The sequence below is a fragment of the Camponotus floridanus genome, unplaced genomic scaffold (genome assembly GCF_003227725.1).
Source record: "Camponotus floridanus strain SB8 unplaced genomic scaffold, Cflo_v7.5 scaffold124, whole genome shotgun sequence".
In the NCBI taxonomy this organism is placed as follows: domain Eukaryota; kingdom Metazoa; phylum Arthropoda; class Insecta; order Hymenoptera; family Formicidae; genus Camponotus; species Camponotus floridanus.
In genome coordinates this window covers 216,268-243,161 of record NW_020229242.1, presented here as the reverse complement: position 1 = coordinate 243,161, position 26,894 = coordinate 216,268, and the positions used below count along the sequence as shown (strand labels likewise).

At 34.6% G+C, this 26,894-nt stretch overlaps 2 protein-coding genes across 3 annotated transcripts; both read left to right on the top strand.

The window, feature by feature from the left end:
* The first annotated feature begins 548 nt into the window (after window positions 1–548).
* LOC105251345 (cell growth regulator with RING finger domain protein 1) lies at window positions 549–21,501 on the top strand. 2 transcript variants are annotated; one of them, XM_011258217.3, is made up of 6 exons: window positions 549–1,161; window positions 5,498–5,667; window positions 19,438–19,609; window positions 20,233–20,371; window positions 20,471–20,578; window positions 20,799–21,501. In XM_011258217.3, the coding sequence occupies exons 1-6, from the start codon at window positions 1,064–1,066 to the stop codon at window positions 21,273–21,275; spliced, it is 1,164 nt and encodes a 387-aa protein (XP_011256519.1). In that variant the 5' UTR covers window positions 549–1,063; the 3' UTR covers window positions 21,276–21,501. The 2 variants fall into 2 exon arrangements, with proteins under 2 accessions (XP_011256519.1, XP_011256431.1); XM_011258129.3 differs by having other exon boundaries at window positions 550–1,161; window positions 20,230–20,371; window positions 20,799–21,500.
* Window positions 21,502–25,689: 4,188 nt separating this feature from the next.
* On the top strand, window positions 25,690–26,870 carry LOC105251165 (CDC42 small effector protein homolog). Its single transcript, XM_011257864.3, has 3 exons — window positions 25,690–26,012; window positions 26,096–26,388; window positions 26,583–26,870. Exons 2-3 carry the CDS (start codon window positions 26,128–26,130, stop codon window positions 26,589–26,591), a joined length of 270 nt encoding a protein of 89 aa, XP_011256166.1. The 5' UTR covers window positions 25,690–26,012; window positions 26,096–26,127; the 3' UTR covers window positions 26,592–26,870.
* Window positions 26,871–26,894: the final 24 nt, after the last annotated feature.

Below are 26,894 nucleotides of genomic sequence, written 5' to 3'. Positions count from 1 at the left end.
TCCAAAATTAACTATCTCACCTTCTTTTACGAATATCTGTTTTTTTTTCTTTGAATCGAACAAATTAGGAATGAAATAATTAAAAAAATAAAATCACTTGTCCGATCGTTTCTCTTAAGAGGGAATTATTTTATTAAAACACTGTTTTTAAATAACAAAACGGTTAAGAAATGCCTACCACACTGTGAAATATTGTTGTTTATACATGTATCAATCATTGTACATAATTTATCGCGAAAATCAAATATTAGAATACAAGGAAACTAATTAAATATTAATAATCGATAGACTAATATATTTGAATAATAGACTATTTTTCAAAGAGATTGGAGTATCATATATATTTATATATATAATATATTTATATCATATATCATATATATTTTTATATACCATATATATTATATATTTATATCATATATCATATATATTTTTATCGTAATAAAATTTGTCTTGGATTCGTAACCGCGGCGACGCCAGCGCGCTCTCGCGGCGACGCGGCTAACGACCGACGCGAAATTGGTCGCATAAGTGGGGCGCAGCGCATCAGCGCGAAGTCAGTCTCGTCTAATTCGCCGGGCGGCGCGCGACCCGTCGATTCTTCCGTCTCTCGTTCCGCTCGCGTACAGGTTATTACGCATCCCTCCCTTTGCTCCGATCTCGCCGACTATGCCAGAGAAGGTGACGCGTCGCCTCTCGGCCGGCAGCGACCTGTCTGCCGCGCCAATTGCATAAGTTGAGGCAAGTGTCGTCGTTGCCATCATCATCGTCGTCGTCGCCGTCGTCATCGCGCGTGGTCGATGCGGAGGTGTCGACGACGGCGCGCTCACGAAGCGCCTCCGAGAATAACGCGGGCCGACGAGATAACGCGAGCCGGTTGACAGTTGACAGTTGACAGCTGAGCGGAAAAGAGGAAGAGGAGGAGGAGGAGGAGGAGGAGGAGGACACGGTACTCGTGGTGTGGCTTCGTGTCGTCGTGTACGTGTTGTGTGTGCATGTGTGCGGGCGGCGCGGACCACCCCGGTGTTGAGGAGGACGACGCGGCGGCGGACGCGACGCGACGATGACGGCGATGTTGGTGTCGGTTGCGGAGCTGTCCAACATCTTCTCGGTGCTCGCCGTGCTCATATGCTTCTGCGGGGTTTTTCTCTTTATCATGAGGTATGTATGTCATTTCTTTATGTTATCTCTCTTTCTCTCTCTCTCTCTCTCTTTGAGTAATTCTTTTCTCGATAAGAAGGCTAATGCGTCAGAGACGTCCCGGTCTTTCTCGTGACGTCGCGATATCGCGTTGTTTAATGAGTCGCGTTGAGACACGTTTTCGCGACAATTTCACGAGACGACGAGCGTTTATCAATTGGCGATAAGGCTCGTCGCTGCGATGAGAGGTTAACGCCCGTAAATATTTTCTTACAGTGTTTCTCATAATGAGGAATTTAGCCAAGACACGATATCCCGAGACGTGATATTATTCGCGATGCGAGTGCATCTTTAGTCGATTCTGCATTCGTGACGTTAATTAATTTCGAATTAATCGCGAGTCTGCTGACGCGGACGCTGCCTTATCTCTTTCCTTTAAATGAATAATTGTCGTTTCCTCGAGAAAGGAAGTCGCCTTGTTACAGTGCATGTTAATCGTATACTTTGAATTTGAGGGGTAAAATCGAATATCGAATGCGATTCGAAAATAATTGGAGAAGAGATTGCGATTTATAATCTTTTAAATATCTTTTAAATATATTGTAAATATCTTTTAAATATCTCATAAAATCATTCTTAGTAAAAATTGATAAAAAAAGTTTTTTTTTAAATATTTTTGTATCAGTTATTTATATCTTTGGTGGAGAAAATAGACCGCAAGACACAATGACAAGTATAATTGCGCGATTTATATCTTTCTACTTATGTTTTTTTTCTCGAATAATAGATTTAAATCGGTTCGATTAATAAGATTAATGATGATCGATATGACAATTAAATGGATATGAGTTTATTAAAATTCACGACGGGATTGTCATCGTGCCATTAATCTCTCTCAAAGTTTTAAAGTTGTGCATGAAAGAAAAAGAAGGAAAAAAACGCATAGATTTATTGCAGGAATGCATAAGTGATAGGATATTCTTTATTCTTTACTTTTCAGACACTTTAAAAATATCGCTTTTGAGTCTCGGGTCAAGTTTTATGAGCGATCGTCTGATCAGCTGATCGCTCGAGACGATATTTCGAGACACAACGTCTCTCTTTCTCTCTTATTTTAATCCTTCGACACGCCTCCAGAGTAACAGATAACTAGGCGAGATTTTGCATTCATTTCGCGTTTCTTTGTACTCGAAGAAAGGTCAAAGCACGCGGACAATAATCTTGCTTGACGTACAGCTGGAGGAGAGATTGAGAGTCGAGAATCTACACAGAGAAAAATATATACTGTATTCAAGTAAATATTATTTATTTTAAGTATATCATAAATTTGTATATCCGCAAATAAGTTTATAAGTTCACCACAAGCATTAAATTTAATTGAATATATTCTGAATTTTAGTAAGTGCAGTATTTTAGTCAAGAATATTAAATTGAAACAAAAATTTGGTTTGCTTATTAGAGTTGGCGTAAAGTAAGTTTGATTTTTCTTTGATACAACTTTACAATATTCTTGAAGAGAAAATAATTTCTTCTTTTGAGTACATGATAATGAGATTTTCTAACACTTGTGATGAGTATAATTTAAGACTATTATCAAGAATATATTCTTTATTGAAGAAAACTATTACTTAAAAAAAGAAAAATAAATTGAGTAATCGTTTTTCTTGATAGATTAGAATGATATTTTTCTCTGTGTAGTCAAATTGATCGAGATGGCTTCGGGATGATGACGATGACAATGACGATGACGATGACGATGACGAATGACGATAACGACGACAAGTGTCTCTAATTTTCTCGAGTGACGCAGCCACTTTTGTGCTCGAGGGAGTCTCGAAAGTAGGCACCAAGTCTCGAAAGCCAAGTCGCACTATTTGTAAATCGTGAAACTCTTCGCGATCGCGAGCAATAATTTTCCTCGTCGTCGCGTTCTCCTTCCTCTCTCGCTCTCTCTCTTTTTCTTTTAGCTTTCGCGATTTACACATGTGTGTTGAAAGATGTTGAATCAGGGTAAAGTTCCCATTTCGAACCGTTCGAGCATCTCTTTTCCAGTCGAGAAATGTTTGACATTCGTATCTCTCTGTCGAAAAACGCAATGTTCTTTTTTTTATTTGATCAATTGCGATTCGATCGCAATTAATTTTTATCAATCAATTTAATTATACAAGGTCAGAGCAATCTCTCGCAAAAAAAACATTCTTGTAGCTTACCTCGAGAGCCCTTTTCAAAACACTATAATAAAGTATTTTTTCATCGAATTATGAGGCTTGAAATAATTTCTTAATTCTTTCTTTCTTTTTTTGGCGAGAGATTGCCCTCTGACATCCTGTATTATATAATATATATAATTTATAATAGACATCAGGCAACCAAGTAAATAGAATGCTAAAGTTTCCCTTTTAATGTCGATATCTTGCGAGAGATTTTATTACGAAACTTTATAGATGTTTGTGACGCAAGTCGTAAATGTCGAAAAAGTAATATACGGGGTGTAAGCCCTGTAAGCTAATTAAAACCATTGCCTTCTCGGGATGCAATTGAAAGAGAGAAATTCATTCTTCCAATTTTAACCGAGGAAAATTTTTTCCGATTTTAACCAGAGTATTGAAATTTTATTTATAATAATAGGTATACTTATAATAATAATAGATATATCACGTTTCACATGTAACACGCTTAAAATTCGATGAAGTGTTGGCGAGCAAGCGAGAAGATTACGATCTCGAGGGATATGGCATGACATTTTCGACGTTATGGAAACATCAATTTGTAAAATTTCACGCTAATAAACACGCAGGCAAGAGAGAGATGGACACAAGCGTACGTGCTTGAAACATTCAAGATACAAAGAGAACCTGTTCTCTGATTTTTAATCCCTTACATCTCAAGGTTTAAATTTATCCTTGCCAATTAATTCGTCACATGAGAAGGCGCCTCGACGATCAACATCTCTGAATCAGGATCCTCTTTTGTCGGTCTCTCTCTTTCGCAGCGATGTAATTTTATCGCGCACGTATATTTCTTTAGAGTCTCAAGGTCGCAAGGTCACTGGCAGCTTCGAATTTTTGACTGCGAACGATCGCTTCTACATATTTGTTGCTCGGTTTTGTGTCTACGTTGCTTAACTGCTAAATTTAATCATCGACGGGAACTCCAAAATTAGCGATTGACTTTCAATGACACGCGCGCGATGCTAATTTTTCCAATTGATCAATTGACTTTCCGTTCCATCGGTTAACGGGATTTTTTTTAAGAATTGATTTTATTTACTATTCCTTACTTCTTCGATTTTGGAAATGTCTATCAAATCGTTCAAAGATGCGATCGATCGAGTAAAGATCGATCAAGAGTGATAAATAATAATAATAATAATAATAATAATAATAATAATAATAATAATAGATTTATAATAATAATTTATATAATAATAATTTTACTTTTATTGCTTTATAATTGTGTTTCCTAATAAATGCGAAAAATTTTAGGGGATGATTTTTTGTCGAAATTTTTAAGCATTTTTAAAAAGTTGTAATAAAAAATTGAATAGAGGTTGCTAGTTTCAGCCCCTTATAACAATACGAGAGGCTGAAGAAAATATTAATAAATAACCTTTTTACTAGTAGAAAATATCCACCTAATTTCATTTCTTTAACATATTCCAAATTTGAGAAAAAATAGAAACCTAATTTTCACCCCTATTTTTGGAAAAGTGTAACAGGAAGGGATGTAAGAGTATATGTTTACATGAGAAGCCCCCCTAAAATTTGTTACACTTAAAAAACACCCTGTATATCTCAATAACGAAGGATATAGAAAAAAATGTGGTGATTTTAAAGACACTATTTGTTAGGTATTATCAAGTTTATGATTTTAAAAATCTCAAGGCGATTTATTAATTGGTTTATAAAATGTCAGAAAGGAAATTTGACAATATTTCACAAATAAATCTTATGAAATCATCATTTACGACACACACGGTTGTTTCAAAACCTGTATTATAAACACCGCCGAAAATCGTTCGAAGGACGTTAGGTAGTGTCTTTTATCTCGAAACCGCTTCGACCGCTTAAAAACAATGCAAGGCTGATGATTCTTGAACTAAAACCACGCGCGCGAACAACTTTCCCGGTTTTTATGCAAAATTCTGTCGCAATCCTTTGTCTGGCAGCCCGAGAATTATCGCGTTCGGTCTCGAGGTTGCGTGCACGACGCTTTAGATAATCATTAATAACGCAATTAACAATTATAAGAGCGCAAAAGATGATTAACGTCGAACGGTTACCGTTCTATGAAACAGCAAAACACCTTTCTCGATAAAAGAGCCGATCTAAAGGAGGGTCTCTCGTCTCGTTCACAGGAACATGATGGTGCTACGCGTCCACGGCGACGACCTGATGTTCGGCGGGGGCGGTGGAGGTGGTGGCGGGGTGATAACGCATTCGCCGCGCATACCGCAAATGGAGATGATGAAGGTCCACATCCCCTTCACCTTCAAACTTCACGAGAGCTTCAAGAGCACGTACGCCGGTAAGTTCTGCCCGTCTCGCGCCTCCTCCTCGTCGTCGAGCTTGAGCCTCGACTGGGTCAACCCCTGGCTGATTTACAAACGTACACAGAAAGGATACTCTTGTTTTGAAAATATATTTAGTTTTAACATGGAAATCTTGAAATGAGATATTGCGTTAATTAAAGAAAAATACAATTGATTGAATAATTGCTTCCTTGAATGAAGCCATTTTATACAGTTCAATCAAGAAAAATATATTCTATAATTTTAACATTTAATTTTCTCGAATGGAAAAGAAACAATATGCTCCTGGCATGCGACGTGTCGCAAGACATCCCGTTGCGGCAGATTTTATCGTCTTTATCGGGCTCTAGAGACTACACAGGAAAAAATTAAAGTGTCAAATCAACACTTATATACTTAAACTAACGCATTAATTGTTTCGTATGTACGCAACAATTTATAATTTTCTTAGAAGAATTTAATAATTTTAAATTTCAACAATGTTATAATCTTACTTTAATAATGTAATCGTCACCTCAAGAATATATAATTATTTAACTGTACTTTAAGAAAATTATAATCTTTGATTTAAAAACGTTATTTTCTATCTAACATTGTTTCTTTTCCATTCGAGAAAATTAAATCTTAAATCATAAGATATTTTTTTTATTGAACTATATAATGGCTTCATTCAACAAGCAATTATATTTTCCATAAATTAATGCAATATAATATCATTTCAAGATTTCCATGTTAAAAGTAAATATATTTTCAAAACGAAAATGTCCTTTTTTCTGTGTACGATAAGTGTTGTGAGACGCAGTTCGCGGAACGAAATGTCATCGCGAGCCACGCGACAAGATGAATTAATTAATCCGACTTTTTCTCTCTGCGTTGATTCATCAAATAGTAATATGCAAATGATGGTTATATGGTTAAATGATGGATATGATAGTTTTATAAGCGTCATAAGTAAAATCATTTTCGAAGAATTTTTCGATGACTCATCATGCCACGTAATATACAAGTTTTTTTACATGTCTTTTAATATAAATATATAGGCCACGATTTATTATTTAATTTACAGCGAATACCTGTATCAAAGCTCTGATATCTTTTTATCATTTTCTAGTTAAAAGTAGACTTTGCGACGCAATTTGTAATTTATAAATGCATCGTCCATGTTTTTCTACTCCTGCAAACTGCGTTTTGCAAATAGCAATTTACGTACTGATAAAAAAAAATTGTTGTCATAAATGTAGCTATTTAACGGCAATTATTTTTTTAAATTGTTATTAATATGTATATGTTATATTACTAATACAAGGTTATTACCAACATTGTGATAATGATAATTATGAAAATTGATTTCAACTATAATTTTTTTTACTTTACAGTTATAGCTAACTCTTTTTTTCAGCGCATAAACAAGTCTTACAATTAAACGCGTTACGAGAGTCACGTTCAGTGAAACTGCATTGAGAAAATCGTCATTTCATAATATTTTGCAAAGTGTATACTTTCTGGAAAAAAAACTGAAATTCACAGGAGTGTTTTCACCTAAAAAAATTTGAATTTTTCTTTGATAATTGGAGAATCCTCGTAGAATTTTTTTTTTAATTTAAAGAATATATCGAATACATGTCTGCCTGTTTTTTAACAGCTAAACAAAAGAGTATACAGTACGCAGTATTGTAATTTTCAATGATAGCAGTAGAAAATATTATGCAAATGGCAATTGTTTGGAATTTATGGCTCTTATCGTTTCTTTTATAAGAAGTATACGATGTAAAATGTTTAATTTAAAAAAATAAATTTGAAAAATAAATCTATAAAAATTCTTCAACTTTACATGGAATTTTGATCAAAAATATCTGGAAGACTAGGGAATTATCTCACAAAATTTGTAGACAGCCTGATTTTATAAAGTAATTATTTAAAGCAAAAATTCTTTAAATATTTAAACACAGAAAAAAATAAATCTCATATCAAAACTTACTTATACTTAACTAACGCGTTTATTGTTTATTGTATATACGCAACAACTTATAATCTTCGTCGAAGAATTTCATACTTTCAAATTTCAACAATATTATAGTCTTATTTTAATATTGTAATTGTCATCTCAAGAATATATAATTATTTAATTGTACTTTAAGAAAATTATAATCTTTGATTTAAAAACGTTATTTTCTATCTAACATTGTTTCTTTTCCATTCGAGAAAATTAAATCTTAAAATCATAGAATATATTTTTCTTGATTGAACACGTTAAAAAAGTTAACGTCGCTACGATGACTCTCCCAGTTTCGTCATTCGAGCATATAATATATCGCATTCATAATTAGGTAATAAAGTTTCTAGAAAATATTAGTTTGTATAAAAGAAGAAAATTGACGAAGATCAACTTGGGCAGGTCTGATGGATGAAGGGTTAATTGGCCAAAGAGAGAGAGAGAGAGAGAGAGAGAAAGAGAAAGAAAGAGACCGGTCCTCGCGTGTGTCGATCGGCCAAGCTCGGCGGAAAGTGGGTTATCTCGATAGGCCGTGCGTAACAAGAAAAAGACGAGAGCGTCGCGTGTAATTGGCATGCCAGGTGCCAGCAACGACGGAGGTTCACAGCTTGAATTACGAAACGCCACCTTGACCGCGTGTGCCGTTCGTATCGTTGGGTCACAGAGCGTGAGTCGCTTGACTTTTATCAACCATTGATCGCTTCTGACGAGAGTCTCCTCAGACTGGCCATCTTTTTCCTCTCCTCTCTTTCTTCGCTAAAGCGTGCGAGATATCGAGACTCTTAGTTTACTATCGCATCAAGCTAATAAATATTCGATTACGCTCGTATGGTAATATATATTACATAATGCAATTTTTTACTAACTTTCAGAAAATAAGAGAATAGTTAATAAAAAAAAATTATCAAGTGTTTACCATGATTGATTGGATATAATTCCTTTTCTTTTTCTGGGAATAACGTACAGATTTGTACATTTGTCATTTGATTAATTTTTAATTTTAATTTTAATTTATGAGGCATTTTTTATAAAATTTTTGCAATCTTATAAAAATTTTATGAAATATATGTTATCAGCCATTAATCACATGCAGTCGACTTTTCGGAGCAGAAAATTATTAAGGATCGGTCCTACGCAAAAGGAATTAAACATGATTTGTTATTCCATTCAATTTTTTTATATACACTTTTTTTGTTTTTCTTGGTGGGAAAGATTTATAAAATGATTAGTCGATTTGCAGATTGTGTCATCGAAAAATGATCGAAACTTGAATCCGAAACCGAATCGGATCGCGCGGCGTCCTCAGAAAGAAAAAAGAAAAAATGGAGACTTCACTGAATCTTATCGCGTAACCCTCAGGGTCTTAACACGGTCGCCCACGAGAACGGAATTCGAAAACATCGATCGCCCTTGATTCCGAGGCGCGATGCTCGATACTGTAAAGGACAGCGCGCGGGTGTCGAGGAAAAATCCTCCGCGGTCGGATGAGACAAATTTATTCCGTTGCGAAGCGAACACAGTGTTTACGACGTCAACGTGAAAAGAAATAAAATCTCTCGTCGAGCACTACTCGTCTTTCAAAGTCAATATTGTCCCTCCTCAAAGCGAAATCCTTCTTATAATCTTATTCCGTAATTCAATTTGAGGACTATTTGGCACGAAAAATTTGATGATTTTTGGAAAGAATATTAGAAATGAATTTTTTTTGAAATTTAAAAAAAATTAGTATCTTGGGTATCTAGCTTGTTTGATTCAATACAAGCCATGTATAAGCGTGTTGAAAAATGTTTTCGATGCTTCTCATATAATTGTTTGAAATAAAAGAACAGGGATATTTTCTGGATACTGAATTTCATTAGAAAAAATTGAGAAATAACGAAGTAGTGTTGTTTTAAAATTAAATATTGAATCTTTTCATTTTTTGAAAAGATCAGATAAATATTAAATATTAATTTTTAAAATTTTAAGTTCAATATTCCAAAAATATCCTTCGTAATAAAATTGAAGTTTTTTCATTTCAGATAATTACGCTTCATTTTTTAACACGATAAAAAAGTTAAATGTCCAAAATTTAATGAGACGTACTACTTATATAAACATCAATATATATAAAACACCAAAAAAATAAATTTTTAATATTAAAAAAGAATGCCTAAAAAAAGCATCAATTTTTCAAATTGCTAGAACAAACTGGATCGCTTAATTCGACTTTAAAAAAATATTAGGAGAAAAATAATAATATTGAGATATATTAAAAATTTATGGGATAAACTATAAATTTTGAATTAAAATACTCTTAAAATTTGAATTGTTTATAAATAATTTAATAATTTAAAAATTATTATTAATAATTAAACAATTTTAGAATTAATTTAATTGAATAAGAAAATATTTAAAGCGATAAAAATTCTTTTTCGTTCCTCAGCAACTCTTCAAATATATCTTTCGTCTTTTGAAAAAATTCGATGTTACTTTCTAGACGACTCGGCACACCGTGAACTAACTTTGACGTATCGCCGGTTATCTCTGGTATGGTAAATATATGCGCGCGCGCGCGGGTACGTGTACGTATATGCGTGTGTACGTCTGTCCAACGTAACTCTGGCGCATAATCCGACGCGAGTTATATGCAGGTTGCGTAATTGCGTGCGTGTGTCGCAATTGCAGGTTCCTCGAGATCTTCTCTCTCTCACGATTCTCTCGATCGCCGCTATTACCTTTCGCAATTCGTACGATTTCGCGATACCGTGTCCAAAGAGAGAAGGAATGATCGATTGAAACACACGGGAGATAGTCAAACACGAAATTAGGCATCTCGTCGAGGTGGAGTCGTCGCGAAACGTCAGTTTGCGAAACCGGCGAAACGCGCAGTCGGCTTAAACTTGACATTAAAGCTCGCTCTTGCTAAAGCGCGAGAACATTGGATACGCTGGCGGGAATCGACTCCGAGTGGATTTTTCTCGCCTTTTTTTTTCGATTGCGCATTCGATTTATATATAGGCGCGAATTAATTATCGCGCGTTCTCGAGGAAGCTGCACATCTCGTCGCGCGAGATGATTTATTCGCGCGAGATGATTTATTTGTTGAGAGAAGGCTCGCTCTTTTCATAAACCATTATGGTCATTAACGGAACTCGCGAAGGTGAATCTCGATGAGATGCCTAATTTCTCATTTTTTTTCTCTTCACGGCAACATTATTTTAGAATGATGCGAGCGATAAAGAAATTATGTTATAACGTCTATTATGTAATAAATTGCCTTACCGTTATTCTGAATAATAATAAATTAAAATAAGATTCGATTTATATACTTTATATTCAAATTTAAATAATTTGCAAAATTAAAATTAATATACTTTTATTGAATATTTAGTTTTTTATTCCTTTTTTTTTAATTGACAAATAATTTTAAAAAATAATAAGAAAATATAATAAGAAAATAATAAAAATAATAATAACAATATAATAATAATAAAAATAATAAAAAAATGAATGAAGAAAAAATTGAAATAAAATGAAAAATATATAAAATATATTTTTCCCATTTCTCATATCTCTTTATTTTTTTTGCTTGAAAATGCTACCAGCTGTTTTTATAAAAGAGCGTATCAGATGTGCCTTTTTTCTTCGTCAATTTCATAATCTTGTGTCAAGGCAAGCGTATATTTTTCATATCATTATATTACATAACATATGACGATATTATTATTATTATATTAGATTATTGGCTCGATAAGGATAGCGAATATGGATGTCTCTATTATACTTTGAATCCCGTCGTCGTTTTGCGGCCGATTTTGGCAAGCTGTGAGTCACGCAAAATGAAATTAATGCGGCATTGAAATTCACGTGACCATAATATCTCTCTTCCCGCACGAAGGAGGCTTCGCGTAACAATAGGAAAGAGAGACACACATGTGTTTTAGGTTGCGCGACAAGACAGAAAAAAGGACACTCTTGTTTTGAAAATCTATTTAGTTTTAACATGGAAATCTTGACATGAGATTATATTGCGTTAATTAAAGAAAGATATAATTGCTCGAATAATTGCTTACTTGAATGAGGCCATTTTATATGGTTCAATCGAGAAAAATATATTCTTATGATTTAAGATTTAATTTTCTCGAATGGAAGAGAAACAATGTTAGATAGAAAATAACGTTTTTAAATCAAAGATTATAATTTTCTTAAAGTACAATTAAATAATTATATATTCTTGAGGTGACAATATTACAATATTAAAGTAGGACTATAATATTGTTGAAATTTTTAATTATTAAATTCTTCTAAGATTATAAATTGTTACGTATGTACGAAACAATAACGCATTAGTTTAAGTCTTGATTTGATACTTAATTTTTTTTCTGTGCAGGCAAGCTCTCGTTATTACTCATTACGTGTCGTAATTGGATCGAGATAGGATAAGAAAAGTGCGCGAATCGCGCAATTTTTTCTGCGTTTACCTATCGGTTCGTTACACACGAAATTCCGAGAGAATCTCGAACCTTAAAAAAAAATGAACCGAGTTTTCGGCTAATCGAGTATATTACATAATTATTTGGCGCAATCATTTTTTGCGAAACTGTGCCTGCGATCTTTCGTGTTGAAAATAATGGAAGATTCGTGTAAGATTGTTTCTTGAAAGTGGATAAGGAAAAAAAGGACAATGCGCGGTAATATTCGCATTTTCAGGGAGATGTAGCACGAAAACAATGGGTAATATTAATGCGTAGGAATTTAATCCAAGCGAAATGTGTCCGAGACATTGTTAATCTCTTCCATTCTTCCAAATCTCCGGTTTCTGAGAAACGTGAAAAAATTATTACGTTGAATTGTTCTGTCATTTTGAAGGTGACGTCGCCAGATCTGATGTAAGAGTCTCTCGGTGCATTGTATATAAAAAAAGGATAGCTAGCGGACAAAACGGAGCATAACATTTCAATTTTATGCCTGCAGATTAAGTCAAGTAGATTAAATTGTGCAAAGATTATGCAAATACATATTAATAAGATAGATCTCCTAATCTATAAAAAAGATACCAGAAAAAAGAACGCACGCAATATTTATTCGCTTCATATTGGATCTAAAATAGCATATAATTATTTCACCGCGGCTAATTTGTAAAAAAAATGTGATTCTTGTGCAGTTCCTCGTATCCGGTTTGATCATAAAACGACACTCATTTTTATTTATGTGATCTAATCGACGAGCGAAAAAAAATTCTCACGTGCTTTAATCTAAACGATGTTTTTGTCCTTCAAGTGTGCGCGTTTCTCGCGAGGGGAGGAGGGGAAGAAAAAAAGGAGAGGGAAGTTGCGATATGTAATAACGTTAGTAAAAACGGGTTCGAAAAAAGTCGCATGCCCGAAAGATCAGATCGCGGATTACGACGAATGTGGGACGCACTTTCATGTTCCATGGTCGTCGAGTTCCCGCTCCCGCGCTCGTATCCTTTTCTCTCCCTCTTTCTTTTCTCTTTCTTTGGTTCGGTCGTGACGCCCGCGCCCACCCGGTATATACGTAATAATGCCACGTACGATGATACATTGTCGGGAACGGGCGCGTCTCGTCCGTAAGAAAATCAAAGCGAGAGAGAGAGAGAGAGAAAGAGAGAGAGAAAGAGTGATAATGAGAGTATACTACAGTGATAACGAGAGAGCGGCTTTTACAGTCGATTACGAAATTGTTTAGTACACTTGTTTTCTGATTTTTTCCTGCAAGCTTTTTCTCTTTTTCCTCAGCGATTCTCCCCTCGATTTTACAAATCAATAAAGTGAATAACATTTGATAAATAAATAATTTTATAATAATTATTTATAAATGAAAAGTCTTTATATATATCTAAAGTATTTATAAATAGATAAATTTCATTTCGACTTTATTTATAAATAATTATTAGAAAATTATTTATTTACAAATAAAGTCAAATCTTCTATTTCTCTCTCGCGAGATATATTCGAGATTTAAGATATTAATATCGCCTTCGTCGATATTAATATTTTAATTGTATCATTCGATCTTTCTCGTGTGCATTCTTCTTTAATGACGAGCCAAAGCTAATTTCATTCTCGAGTGGAATTTAATTTGAATTAAAAAAAATTGGGTCGCAAAGAGATACGTGATGGCGAAAATCGCTTCTAACCCAGTTTCGCAAATAACATAGGAAAATTTCGGTGCGTTATTACCTACCTCCTACCTAGTCGCGATAGGCTGTTGTCGGTGAAAGGCTAATTTCAAAACGTTGAGTCGCTCACTCGGATCGTATCTAGCTCGACCCTTTTCCTCGGATCGCGAACCCCGAGGATCGCCGGTAGGCGAGAATTCGGGTTTTGCAATTCCCTGGGAGGCGGTATTCTTGAGAGGCTGCGGCCGCGTCGTCGCCAAGAGATCGCACCGCCTCGGAAGACTTAACGTTATAGGCATAGGTCAGCTCGATTATCGAACCCCATTACGTAATCGCGGGCGATTGCATCAACGGCCAGCAACCGGCTCTTGTCTCGATCGGTTAGAATCCGCGAACCGAGTCCTCCGCGTTTAGTCGACCGTCGTCGTCGTCGTCGGGTCAGGTCGGATCGCGATTATCTCCGCTTTTATTTTACGAACGAGTAGTGAAAATGCAGGTAACGCTCGGGAAAATCCGTGGAAAGAAGACTAATCAGCTGAATAAATATTCTTCTCTCGTTTTTCACATCTTTTTCTCTCTCGGGAACTAATGACTGCTACGACATCTTGAATCGCAAAATATTTACATTATATTTTTTTTCTCTAATGGAAGAAATAATCTTAATTGACAGAAATATATACTGCATTACTTTTTTTTTAAGGAAAATTGATATAAACTTTATTATAAAAGTAGCAATTTATTATCATTATCACGTCGTTGAATATTTTTTTGTAATATTTTTTTGGACCTAGTACAAATTTATTTGTGTAATATTTTTTTATTGTATTCTTTATATTATTTCTGAATAGTCAACTACTTTGACCTTTATTTGCAATTCAATCTCGTTCCTTATCTTTTTTGCAATTTCTATCAATTTTTTCGAGAATTAATATCGACTCTTCATCCTAAAAGGAGATGTAACCGCTATAAAAGCACATAGTTTTTGTCACATTCGAATATTCGAACGCTAAATCGAACGACTGGTATAATCGAGGAATTCTTTAAGAATTTTCTAGCTCGAAAAATAATTCCAGGTCGTAAACAACAATTTTATGAGCGTTTGATCGCGAGGGAAACGTGCGAATTTGCACGTACGCATCTCGCAAGGAATAAAGAGATCGATATAGGCGATCAATCTCGATCAGCCGATCATCGCGTTAACCTTGATCTGCCGACGACCCTGGGCTTGGCCGTATGTAGAATTCCTTTCTTTGCCTTTCTTCCATTTCACAAAGGACCAAAAAGATATTTTAATTAAATTGACACTATACGTAAATGGTCCAAATGATAAATAATCAATAATAATAATAAGGAAGACTTATTTAAGGAAAAGCTTGTTTTTTTTTTTAAATTATAGATTTATATATCACGCAATATCACCTGCGATTTTCCTGATCTTAAATAAGCCTTTCTTATTATTATTGATTCTTCCATTTCATTCTCGAAAAGTACACAGAAAAAAAGGACATTTTTGTTTTGAAAATATATTTAATTTTAACATGGAAATCTTGAAATGATATTATATTGCATTAATTAAAGAAAAATATAATCGTTCGAATAACTGTTTACTTGAATGAAGTCATTTGATGTAGTTCAATCAAGAAAAATATTCTTATGATTTAAGATTTAATTTTCTCGAATGGAAGAGAAACAATGTTGGATAGAAAATAACATTTTTAAATCAAAGATTATAATTTTCTTAAAGTACAATTAAATAATTATATATTCTTGAGGTGACGATTACAATATTTAAGTAAGACTATAACATTGTTGAAATTTAAAATTATTCCAAGAAGAGATTTTTCTAAAAACATTATAAATTGTTGTGTATATACGAAACAATGAACGCGTTAGTTTAAGTATATATAAGTCTTGATTTGACACTTATTTTTTTCTGTGTGCTGTTGTTAATGAACTGGATTGATCTTTTCATAGTTGGATTAAATTATTGCAAAGAATCTGCTTCCTTTTTTCGCATTCTTTAACATTTTCGTATTATATTTGTCTACAATTGCAAAATGTAATATAAAAATGTTAAGGAATGCAGATTGTCGATTAACGTTTTCCAACAACTATCAAGGATAAATAACAGAGAAAGGGAGACAAGTAAAGATCAATCCAGTATTTCGTGACGAAAAAATACTTGTTAATGAACTGGATTGATCTTTTGATGGTTGAATTAAATTATTGCCAAAAATCTGCTTCCTTTTTTTCGCATTCTTTAACATTTTCGTATTATATTTGTCTATAATTGCAAAATGTAATATAAAAATGTTAAGGAATGCAGATTGTCGATTAGCGTTTGTCAACAACTGTCGAGGATAAATGACAGAGAAAGGGAGACAAGTAACGAAATACTTTTTGTACATCTTTCGACATCTCTACAAGTGTCAATTTCCATAAGCTCTTCTTGCGAAACTAGAAATTGTGTTGAATCTATACCGTACGAGTGTGCTTTGAACGCGTCTGCTTCGAGAGATCTGTTCGAGTATCCTTGGGGAACGCAAATATTATCGGAAAAGAGGAGGGTGAACGAGTGAAAAAAATCAAACGAAGGCGAGACGCGGTTTGCCGGCCAGTTTCGCAAATCGAGAACGATTCTTCTCGATCTAAGGACGAGACGAGTCGAAGCAGATAGGATCCTCTCGGGGAAGCCGGGGTCGAAAATCCGGCGCGGTCGAGATCTCGAGAGAATTCTCTCGAGAGGCCAACGAAAGTGAAAGCTACCGACGACGATCGGCTCGTTGCGAGTCAAGTCGAGCTCGATTCGACTCGCAACCTAGACTCCGATTCGTCTTGGCTGCCAAAGTCCTCGTGCTAGAAGGGGCTTCGATTCCTCTCGTTCGAGGCCAACGATATGATTGTTTCCGGTGTTATTGTCATCATTAGTCTCTCTCTATCTCTTTCTTTTTCATAGAAATTGGAGAAGAAAAGCGCGGCGGAAGCCAAGTGTCACATCTAGAAACTTGGTCCTTTTGGGACCCATCTCCCGGAACGAGACCGTGACGACGACGGAGAGGAGAGGAGCGCGAGAGGAAGAAAAAAAAAGTTGAAAGCGTGTCTTTTACGCAATAATTTTTAGTAACCAGCCGTGAAATAACAGCCGCGTAACGTTGTCGCTCTCTCGAGGATGTCCGAGCAAAAAGGACGAGATTCCCGGCGTCGTAAAAGATGTGAAAGATGTTTGCGACTTACGTAGGTCCGTCCATCATTAAAGGCCAGCCGCTTCGACTATGCCAACCGCGCGATGCATCCGAAGAATTTTTTCCTTTTGTCAAATTCATTCTTCGTCTTTTCCTCTGCGAGAAAATGATGATGTTGGCGACAATTTAATGTTTAATAAAAAAATATCCCTAAAAATAATTTATAAATTTATTAATTTATAAATTTATAAATTTATTAATTTATAAATTTCCCCCAAAAATTAATTTGTAGAAAAGATATAAAATTTTATAAAAAGATGTGATATTTCTCTAAAAATATCTTACAAAGATAGAAAAAATATATAAGTACATAAAAAAATATTTTATCTGTATGCAACAAAATGTTTAATGAAAAAAGTCCTTAAAAATAATTTACAATAATGTTCCCTCACAGAATCATTTTTTTTTAAAACAAAACCTCAACAAATAGTTTTCCTAAAAAAATATTAAATATTAAATATTAATTTCCTAAAAATATTCAAAAATATATAAATTCTCTCTAAGAAATTAAAACACATTTTATATTTATTCAGAAAAACTTGATTTTTAAAATATTTAAAATCATTTAAAGAGATATTTGCAGAGAAACATCAATGATTTTTTCAATCGGTCGCATATTTTAACGGCATCTGCGGAACTCTATTAAAGTTTATTAGTGTTAATAAGGTATTATTCCTCTTGTCGCAACCGAGTGTGACGAGGCTCGCGGGTTAAAAAAATTAATAGCAATTAAGCGATCGTCCAGGATTGTCCAGGGATCATCCTCGTATGCGATCGATTCGACGATGCGTTCTCCGGCGAACGGAAAGGAGGAGCATCGGCGTCGTGCAGGTGGATGGTTGAATTATACGGAGCGTTGCAAAACACGAGGCGTTTGCGCAATTAAGCGGCGAACGCGCGTCTCGTAGCGTCTCTCGACTCTTTCTCTCTCATTCTTCTTCTTCTTCGTCTTCTTCTTCTTCTTCTTCTTCTTCTTCTTCTTTTTCTCTCTTTCTCTCTCTCTCACTCTCCTGGAAGGCAAGTCCGCCGAGAAAGAGAGAGACACCATAACAAAAATTCGTAGTCTCGATAGTAATACCGGTCCCGCGCACACGCGCGCTACACATGCCTCCTGTATATCGCGCAATATTGCGCCATGTTACATGCCGTCATAGCCAGATCGAATTGTGTTACCGCGAGCGTAATTGCTGGGAAACCGAATGATCGAATTAATTTTATCCGCTTATATAAATTACGCACTCCAATTGACATATTATTAGTATAAACAATTTAATTAAGAAATGAGAAACACGTATTTGACTTGTTTTTCGAGATATAATAATCATATTTATCGCGATAATTTTAAAATTCACATATGATGTCATAACGTCAAAATCTTGACATTTAAATGTTTAAAATTAATTTGCAGATTTTTAATCAGGTCTCATTTTTATATACATGTATAATCGCGATTGTAGAATTTGTTGAAAAAAATGTAAAGGAAGGTCGTTTCGTATATTGTTATCTGATCCTCTATTTTTTAGCTGTTTTGCGTGTGTGTGTGTGTGTGTGTGTGTAAAATATTATTAGTATAAAGATATAAAAAATGGGAAACACGTGTTTAACTTTTTCAAGATATAATAATTATATTTATCGAAATAATTTTGAAATATCACACATTATATCATTTCGACACATTTAAATGTTTATAAATTTAATGTGCAAATTTTTAATCGAGCCTCATTTTTATGTCTACATGTATAATTGCGAAATCTGTTGAAAAAATCTTGTACATTAGAAAAATAATCCTCTTTTTATTTTTTTTCAGCTGTTTGCTAATACGAGTGTTTACACTGTGACACGATAATTTTTTTTGTATTTTAAATATTGTCTGATTCAAAAGGAACAAAAAGTAGAAATAAGATATTCAAAATTATTCGCAATTTGTTTTCATTTACGAGTTGTTGCTCAAAGAAAGAGCGACGTTACGGAAAGAAAAATATTATTATGATAATATTATGTATCGAGTAGGAAAAAGAAGTGCGCGCTATTTTATTCGGAATAATTTGAAACGCGGTAAAAAGATGTTGCAGCAAAGTCGATTCTAAATATCTCTCAAAATAAATAAATATAAATAGTCTTTTATTTCCATTCAATCTAGTTTGAGTTTCATATTTAAATCCAGGGTTTTTTATAGTTTAAAATTTTCATACTCTTTTCATTTAACTGTTCAATCTTAATTTATAATGAAATTTATATTGAATTTATATTGAATTTATATTTTATATTTATATTTATATTTATATTGAATTTATATTGAAACTTTGCACTCTTATCGCTAGTTGTTATCGTGTATTTTTAAAAAATACACGATAACAACTTCCGCTGCTGTATCATATCTTGAAGAGAGCAAATCTGTCTGTTCCAGAGGTGGAGTGCGAGGTGTCGAGTCAAGTGGAATACTCGCTGCAGGCGATCTGGGGCGTTAGCATCCGGGAGCTGCATCTGGCACTCTGGAAGCCGTGGAACACCTTGCGGGACGCATCCCTGAACGGAACCCTTTTACAAGGCCACGCGCAACACCTTACGACGCCGCAAACGTATCCTTGTCATTTTTAATTAACGTAAATCCCTTTCTGCCTCGCTTTTCATCGAACGTTTCGTGCAGAAGTATGGCCGAAAAATAGTTTCGAAAGAATCGAATACACACGCGAAAAGATATCTTGTCCTTCCTCTCAACGCATGACGTCAGACGCGAGAGAAAAGTTGTACGATTTTTTTCCTTTCGTTTCGTCAAATAAATTAATTTTTTTTCTCGCAGATCGAAGACTTGTTTTCGACTCGCAACCATAAATTCCAATCTCTCGACCTATTGCGAGAGATCTATCTTCGCTGAGAATGTAGGCCAGGCTGAATTGCAGCTGTATTTCGCTAACGCGAGACTATAAAAAAGAAGAATTTCCGGCCTCTAATTGCGTACGTGGAAACCAATTTATTTCGGCATGTAAAAATTGAGAGGGAAAAAACACTCGCACTATTCACTTTCCGCTTCTGCGAAGTCGTGGTGAAATACTGGCTGCAGTGAGGAAATCTCAAGCGAATCGACCGACCGCGAACCTAATAATTTTGCTCGACCCTTCTCCGAGAATGGATTCGCTTATCGTTTATGTCTTTCTCCTTTGTGTATATAATTACGCCGTTTCCTTGACCGAGACTGTAGTAGACAGCCGCATGGAGAGGAAACGCTGAGATTGTCGCTTCCGGCGCCGGAACTGGAACTTGGCACTCCGCCACGACTCTGTTATCCCCTGGTGATCTTTCTCACCCGAAGAGACAATCGGGATCCTCATCCCGACGAAACCGTGAGCAATTTTATTACCGTCGTCATGATTGAACTCGATTGATTTCTTACAAACAGGAGGCAAAAGCCTTGATTACGTTATCTCCCCTTCTGGTTTAAGGTGGCACTAGTGAATGTCGTTCATATCAAGGACAGCGTTTGCACGCTACCGACTTCGATTTTAGCGCAGTACTTGAAGCAGGCGAACGGTCAGCTATCTTGCTTAAAGGTGAGTTGAGACTTCCATGTACAACCTGTTTCAACTTTAAAGGTCATACAAATCCAGCTATCGACTGTTATAAATGTCAAATCAGAGTATATTAAGTATATTAAGTCGCCTAAAATTTCTAATGTTTTGTGCGATAAATAAAAGATAAAAACGTAGCCTGGAGGAAGAACCTCCTCTGGTCATTGATACGCGATGTCGTCCAATTGGTGCTTTTCCGCAGCAACTCTACCTAGCCACGGGTAACTCGAGCAACTACGATGAGAGCGACGCGATGTCTTCAGGCCTGGGCTCGCCAGCACTCGCGCTCGCCGAGCCCTGCAACAACAACAACAACGGCACCGCTGCCAATGGCCGCGGCGCCCTAGTATCGTCCGGCCAGGGTGGCGATCAAGAGAACGGTTCCCTCTGGAATACCGCGGGCGAGCAGTTGTGCGTCGTCTGCCAATACTTCCCGCTGTCGCGTGCCCTGCTACCTTGCCGGCACACTTGCATCTGCGCCTCGTGCTTCGGCAAGCTCGACCGATGTCCGATGTGTCGCAGCCCGATCAAGAGCTACTTCTGCATACGCAGCGAGGAGTACATGCCACCGGAGAAGGAGATCAACCACTGCAAGCAACGGCAGCCGAGTCACGGGCCCACTCATTGGCTCCACGATTGGAACGATCGACTCACCGATTTCCTCGGCTTCGCTCGATAAAGTTGCCCTATCTGCAAGGTCCCGTATAGCTTGTATGTCAAGTGTCAGAATGGTTAAGAGTCTTTATTCGATAGACAATTTCTACAGGTTTATTTTCTTCTCCTTTTCTAAATTCAAGATATAAATAAATTGTTGATCGATAAAACGTAAAGTGCATTCTTGTTGCGTTTCATAGAAACGGGAGTGTTTTATTATAAATTGTTGTCTTCTTTTTTAAGTTAAATTATAAAAGTTTAACATTTTTCAAGGCATACAAAATTAAAATAAATAAATTTATTTTTTTCTGAAGACAAAAGTTGTATAATAGCGTGTATAGCAATTTCTCAATTTCGTTTAATTCTTATTTCAGTTGTTATCATTTAACATTAATTTTATATTGTCTCAAATCTGTATCTGTTTGAAACTGCACTATTTGAAACTTTAATTTAACAGAGAATTTTAACAGCCATTATTATTCATAATTTTAATGTCAAAATATATCTGTAGGACTTGTCTATGAATAGGAAACGTCAACTATATTGACTGATTACGTGACTGTACCATGATTTATCATTCGATAAATGAGATGCGAAAGTTTATGAGAATTCACACATATACACACGCGAGGAAGATACTAAAGAGATGGATTGTCTGTTTAGCATCGCACGTGCAAATAGTTTTCGTGCATAGGTATGCGTAGGTTGTCAGCGAATCACTCGACTCTTCCAGTCAGTTTTTTAGTTAATTTACATTTTTTTAATTTTCTTTTTATGAAATAAAATCATTTCATTTTCATTTTCCTTTTGTGAAAATAATGATGTGTCATTTATTTACAATATATCATCTTTTCAATTTTTATCATTATGTACCTTTGAAACTAAAACTTATAAATATACTTTTAGTTAATAAAATAAAATAAATATCACAACTTATAAATATTATCTATTTCCAATCAATTTTGAAAGTTGTATAACGCCTTATATATATATATATCTATTTTAAAGTGATTTTTTTCAAATATGTGAGTGTAAAAAAATAATTTTTTTTGTCGAGGCATCTAATTAAGATTATTTGAAAACATCAATTCTTTATCGAGGCATTCTGTTATTTAATTTTAATTATTTCTTTCCTCAATACACTCATTATCAATGCACTCTTCTATGGAAAATAAATGTTTTATTTCTTTTATCAAAAGTGGATTATAGATCTGTAGCTTTAGAATACCGTACATGAATAACATCGTACGAATACGTGTATGTATATATATATATATATATATATATATATATATATATATATATAATATCCCCTTGTTCGTGTCATCAGACCGCGCGAATGTTCGTCCATAAATCTCGGATCATTCAGCTGAGAAGATTGACCATGAAAAACAAACTTTCGCATCCTATTTAGAAACATGTACGATTCAATTAAATCATCTTTGCGTATTAAATTAGGCATTTCTGCGAATCAAATGTAAATGTCTGCAACACGGAAGTAGATACTTGCCTAATATAATACACAGCTAAATATTTAATATCCATACAAAAGATTACTAATGAGTTTACGCAATATTAAATCGACAAAGATACTTTTGAATTTTTTTTTATTAACATTGAGTATCTGCAAAGATGATGTTTGACCCGGAAGTGTCTTACTATAAAACATGAGTGACATTGAGTACTCGTTTAATGATCTTATAGCCTATTCGAAAAGGAACTCGCCAAAATATCGAAAGACTGTGACGTGTCATTATATAAAATTTTCGTCAAGTGCGATATCAGGTTAATGAGAATTAAGTGCAAAAATTTTTTTAAATTGTTTAATTATATTAGATAAATAAAATTTGAACTCTGGTTCCATTTCGAACAAATAAAAAATTGCAATCTTCAAGTCTCTCATCGATTTTAGCATATTTAGAAAATGTGATTCATCAATGAATTCATTTTAATAGACAAATATTGCGAAAAGATCTTTATACATAGAACCACTAGAAATTACAAAAGACGGAGAGCTAAAAAAATAAGAAGTAGAATTGTCAAACAGATCGATTGGAGAGTGAAATTCTATTTGTATAGTTAAATGTTTTCAGATACAATTTTTTAGGCTCTGTTTTCTGGCTTTTATTATGTTTTCGATATTTTTGTTTGATTTATATTTTTCTTATTAAAATCATATCTCGTCTTTATAAATTTTCAGTTCTCAAGCAAAATGAGCAAAACCCTTCTTTTTATTCCTTTTATATGATAGAGAGAGAAAATTGGAATAAAAAACTTTAACGTATGCAGAAAAATTGTTAAAAATCTGCTTGATAGAAATCGATTTATACTTGATTAAAAATGATTTTAATTTATTGGAATTTTATTTTCTTGAAACATGTTTATAAAAATTGCAGTCGCCTGATTGCGGCTTATAATTATGCTTCTGAAAATTTACAACGTATATAATTATGAAAGCGCATTGAAATGATGATATATTATTTAACTTTACTATCTTCATAGATAGAAAGAAAGAAAGATCTTGAATTAGATGATTAAATTTTAGAATTTTGTATTTTATTTATCTTGAAGATTTTACGTGGCATTTTCGCAACCAATCTTAAATACGATTTAAGCCACGATCGAACAGTATATATGCCTCTGACTGTGAGGAAAAACACCGTATTAGACTTGAATGTCGGGAAAAAATTTTGAGAATGCAACTGTATTCCCTAAATGTCTGTATATATCATCCAGCGTAACACTGAAAATTTTTACTAATATGATATTTTATATATGTGAGTACGTTTATATGTACATATATACGCACATACACATTATACTAAGCGAATCTACATATTCGCCATTAGATTATTCGATTATTTGATATATGTACGATTAATATCTAAGTTTACTTATCTAATATAATATAACGCTCGCACTCACAAGAAGTGTCTCCTTTGAAGAAAATTCATACACACGTGTAGTTGAAGTATTATAAAAGCCCATTTTTGCAAATTCCATGAATTAAATGGCGTAGAGAGTTTTGTTAGTTGATAAAATGCGAGACGAAGTATTCGGAGAGAAGGTGAAAGATATTAATTCTCTAGATTAAGAGATCATCACTTTAACATTTAACGCTGTAAATAGACAGACTGTGATAATTCTAACAATGTTGCGCAAATGTCTCCCGTGAACGAAGAGCTACGAGAAGAGAAAGAAGTCGTTTGGGAAAATTTATCCTCCGGAAAGGAAAGACCACAGGGGTCTATGAAGGTTGAATAAAAGAATATTAAGAGAATATGAAGGCCTTTGCAGTCAATTTGTCGTAAAAAAATTTAATTTATCGAATTTTAAACGATAAAAAACGTAAATTTCGAACCGCTCCATCTGGCTCGAAGCGTACTGTATATAATTTATTTAAATAAAGTGTATTAGCTGGCATTTTATATATCTCTCACCTTCCTTTCATTATTCTTTATTGTAGTAGATGATTTTTTTAGATTGTTTTATACTTAAACTATGGGAGCACTAATGGAAGCAATTTTTTGGCTGATTGGAGCGATTAATTTAAAATCGAAAATGATAATTATTCTTATTAAAACAATGTAATGCGAACTTTGTGATCATAATTAAGTCGATTTGATTTTCATAGAAATGTCCAGTCATTTGTAAATTTCGAGTTATGATAGAAAAGAAGGAACTTTTAAAAATTAAACTCTGCTTAATGTAAATTTAATTGAATTTTTGAATTTTTGAAAGGAAAAAAAAAGTTATTAGATTTGTTATATTTAATAACTTTTTTTATCAAAAGATTCAATTTTCTGAAATCGATGTTATTTAAGATCGAATTAACTTCTAAAACAAAAAATTATTCTTTGAGAATATTATTCAAAAATCCAAAAATTCTTTTATTATTAAAGAATTTTAAAAATTCCACAATTATAGAAAATATAGAATTACTTTTACAGAAAACAACGTTTTTATAAGCAAAATAAAATGACAAAAATCAATTTTTTTGCAAAAATATTTTAATATTATATATTTCAGATATTTTAATATTATATATTTCAGATGATGTATGCAAAGTATATCATAATTCATAGATTTTATTTCTTTTTATAAATAATTAAAGTTTACTGAAATTTAGGATCAGTCGCATCCTTGCTGTTAAAATAACGATATATTTTTTTAGGACATTTTCCATGTCCAACATTTAAAAAAATTAAAAACTTTCAAATTTAACTCTTCATTGAGAGATATTAAAAATCGAAAATGACAGCACATAGTTAATAAAAATATATCATTAAATTTATCATTAAATTAAAAATATATTGTTATTCATCTGTTCAGTTTTTATAGAAATTGTGGACTTTTATCCGTAGAGTAAGAATATTTTTCATTCAATCACTTTCTGCAGGAACTGTACAAGTTTAAACGCTAACAGAGAGCGCCGCGTCAACAGTCAACACATCGCGGGAGACTTGCCTTTGTTTCGGCCGAATACACGTATCTCATCCTGCCTGTCATCGTGTTTACGCTCGCAGGGGACGATGTCCTTCGTAGCCGCAAGCCGCGCGTTTCACGGAAATGTTTATTTTGCTCGACTCGTCAGTCGTTGAGATCGGGACGCCGAAAGGTCGCGAGATCCTTAATAGGATCGTTAAATCTTCGCGTCGCGGACTTAACCTTGCACGTTGCTGATCGCATCCCGAGCCTTGACTCCGGAGCAAGGCCCATCCGTTCCTTTGGCGGAGAAGAAGAAGGATATCGAGAATATCAAGTAATCATCTTAATCAGCTCATTTTTTATTCATTCGACTTAAGGATCAACTTGAGGTTCCTCCTTCTGCAAATTCATTCCGAGGACTACAAACTACGTTCACAAGGATATCGACGATGGCCGGGGACAGCGAGCTCTGGGTGCAATGCTTCACGTGCTGCCTGACGCCACGAGCGACGAGGAACACCGGTAGACGGAACAACAGCAGGCCGCATCAGAGGCTCAGGATAGACCGGAGCATGATCGGCGTGCCCACAAATTTCCGGCACACGGCGCACATCAGCAGCGGCGACATCGACATGTCGATCGCCCAGCTGGCCGATCTTCAGGCGCAAATGCAGAGGAAGGGCAGTTACAACGGTGACTTTGGCGCCAAGGTAAGTTTCTGCTCCTCCCCGTCGAGAATCATCCTCTTTAATTTCTTTCCAGCCTCCTCGAGTCCCTCTCTGAAGCCACGTTCCTGTGAATTCTGTTTTTTCCTGCCATAGGAGATAATGTCTCCTCTACGTCGTTGGATCGTTCTGTCACAAAGGCTTCGCTGGATATGAATCGCTTGTTCTTTCTGTTGCAGACCTGCTGAGAGTGGCGTTACTGCCTAATGTGACAGATGCAGCGGAGAATGTTTAATACGACAGAGTGTGAGAGACATTTTTGACATGGCGAAACAGCGACTGATTTTTTAATATCCATGTTCCTTACTCGTCAAATAGATAGCGAGTGTACTTCTTTCGTACGCGCAAAATTGCATTTGTATCGTAACTCGTTTAGGGAATTAAGAAAAATTATATCCAGGCAAATCTTTGACTTCCACATTTCGAATATACAACTGCCAGAAAAAATTATTTGCACTACAAATAATTATTTTATACATCTTTACATCTCT

What these genes read in the sequence shown, in the direction of transcription:
- LOC105251345 (XM_011258129.3), top strand. Translation starts at nt 1,064, where the DNA reads ATGACGGCGATGTTGGTGTCGGTTGCGGAGCTGTCCAACATCTTCTCG. An exon ending in CTTCAAGAGCACGTACGCCG is followed by an intron (nt 5,668 to 19,437) that starts GTAAGTTCTGCC and finishes TGTCTGTTCCAG; the next exon opens with AGGTGGAGTGCGAGGTGTCG. An exon ending in ATCCTCATCCCGACGAAACC is followed by an intron (nt 20,372 to 20,470) that starts GTGAGCAATTTT and finishes TTCTGGTTTAAG; the next exon opens with GTGGCACTAGTGAATGTCGT.
- LOC105251165 (XM_011257864.3), top strand. Translation starts at nt 26,128, where the DNA reads ATGGCCGGGGACAGCGAGCTCTGGGTGCAATGCTTCACGTGCTGCCTG.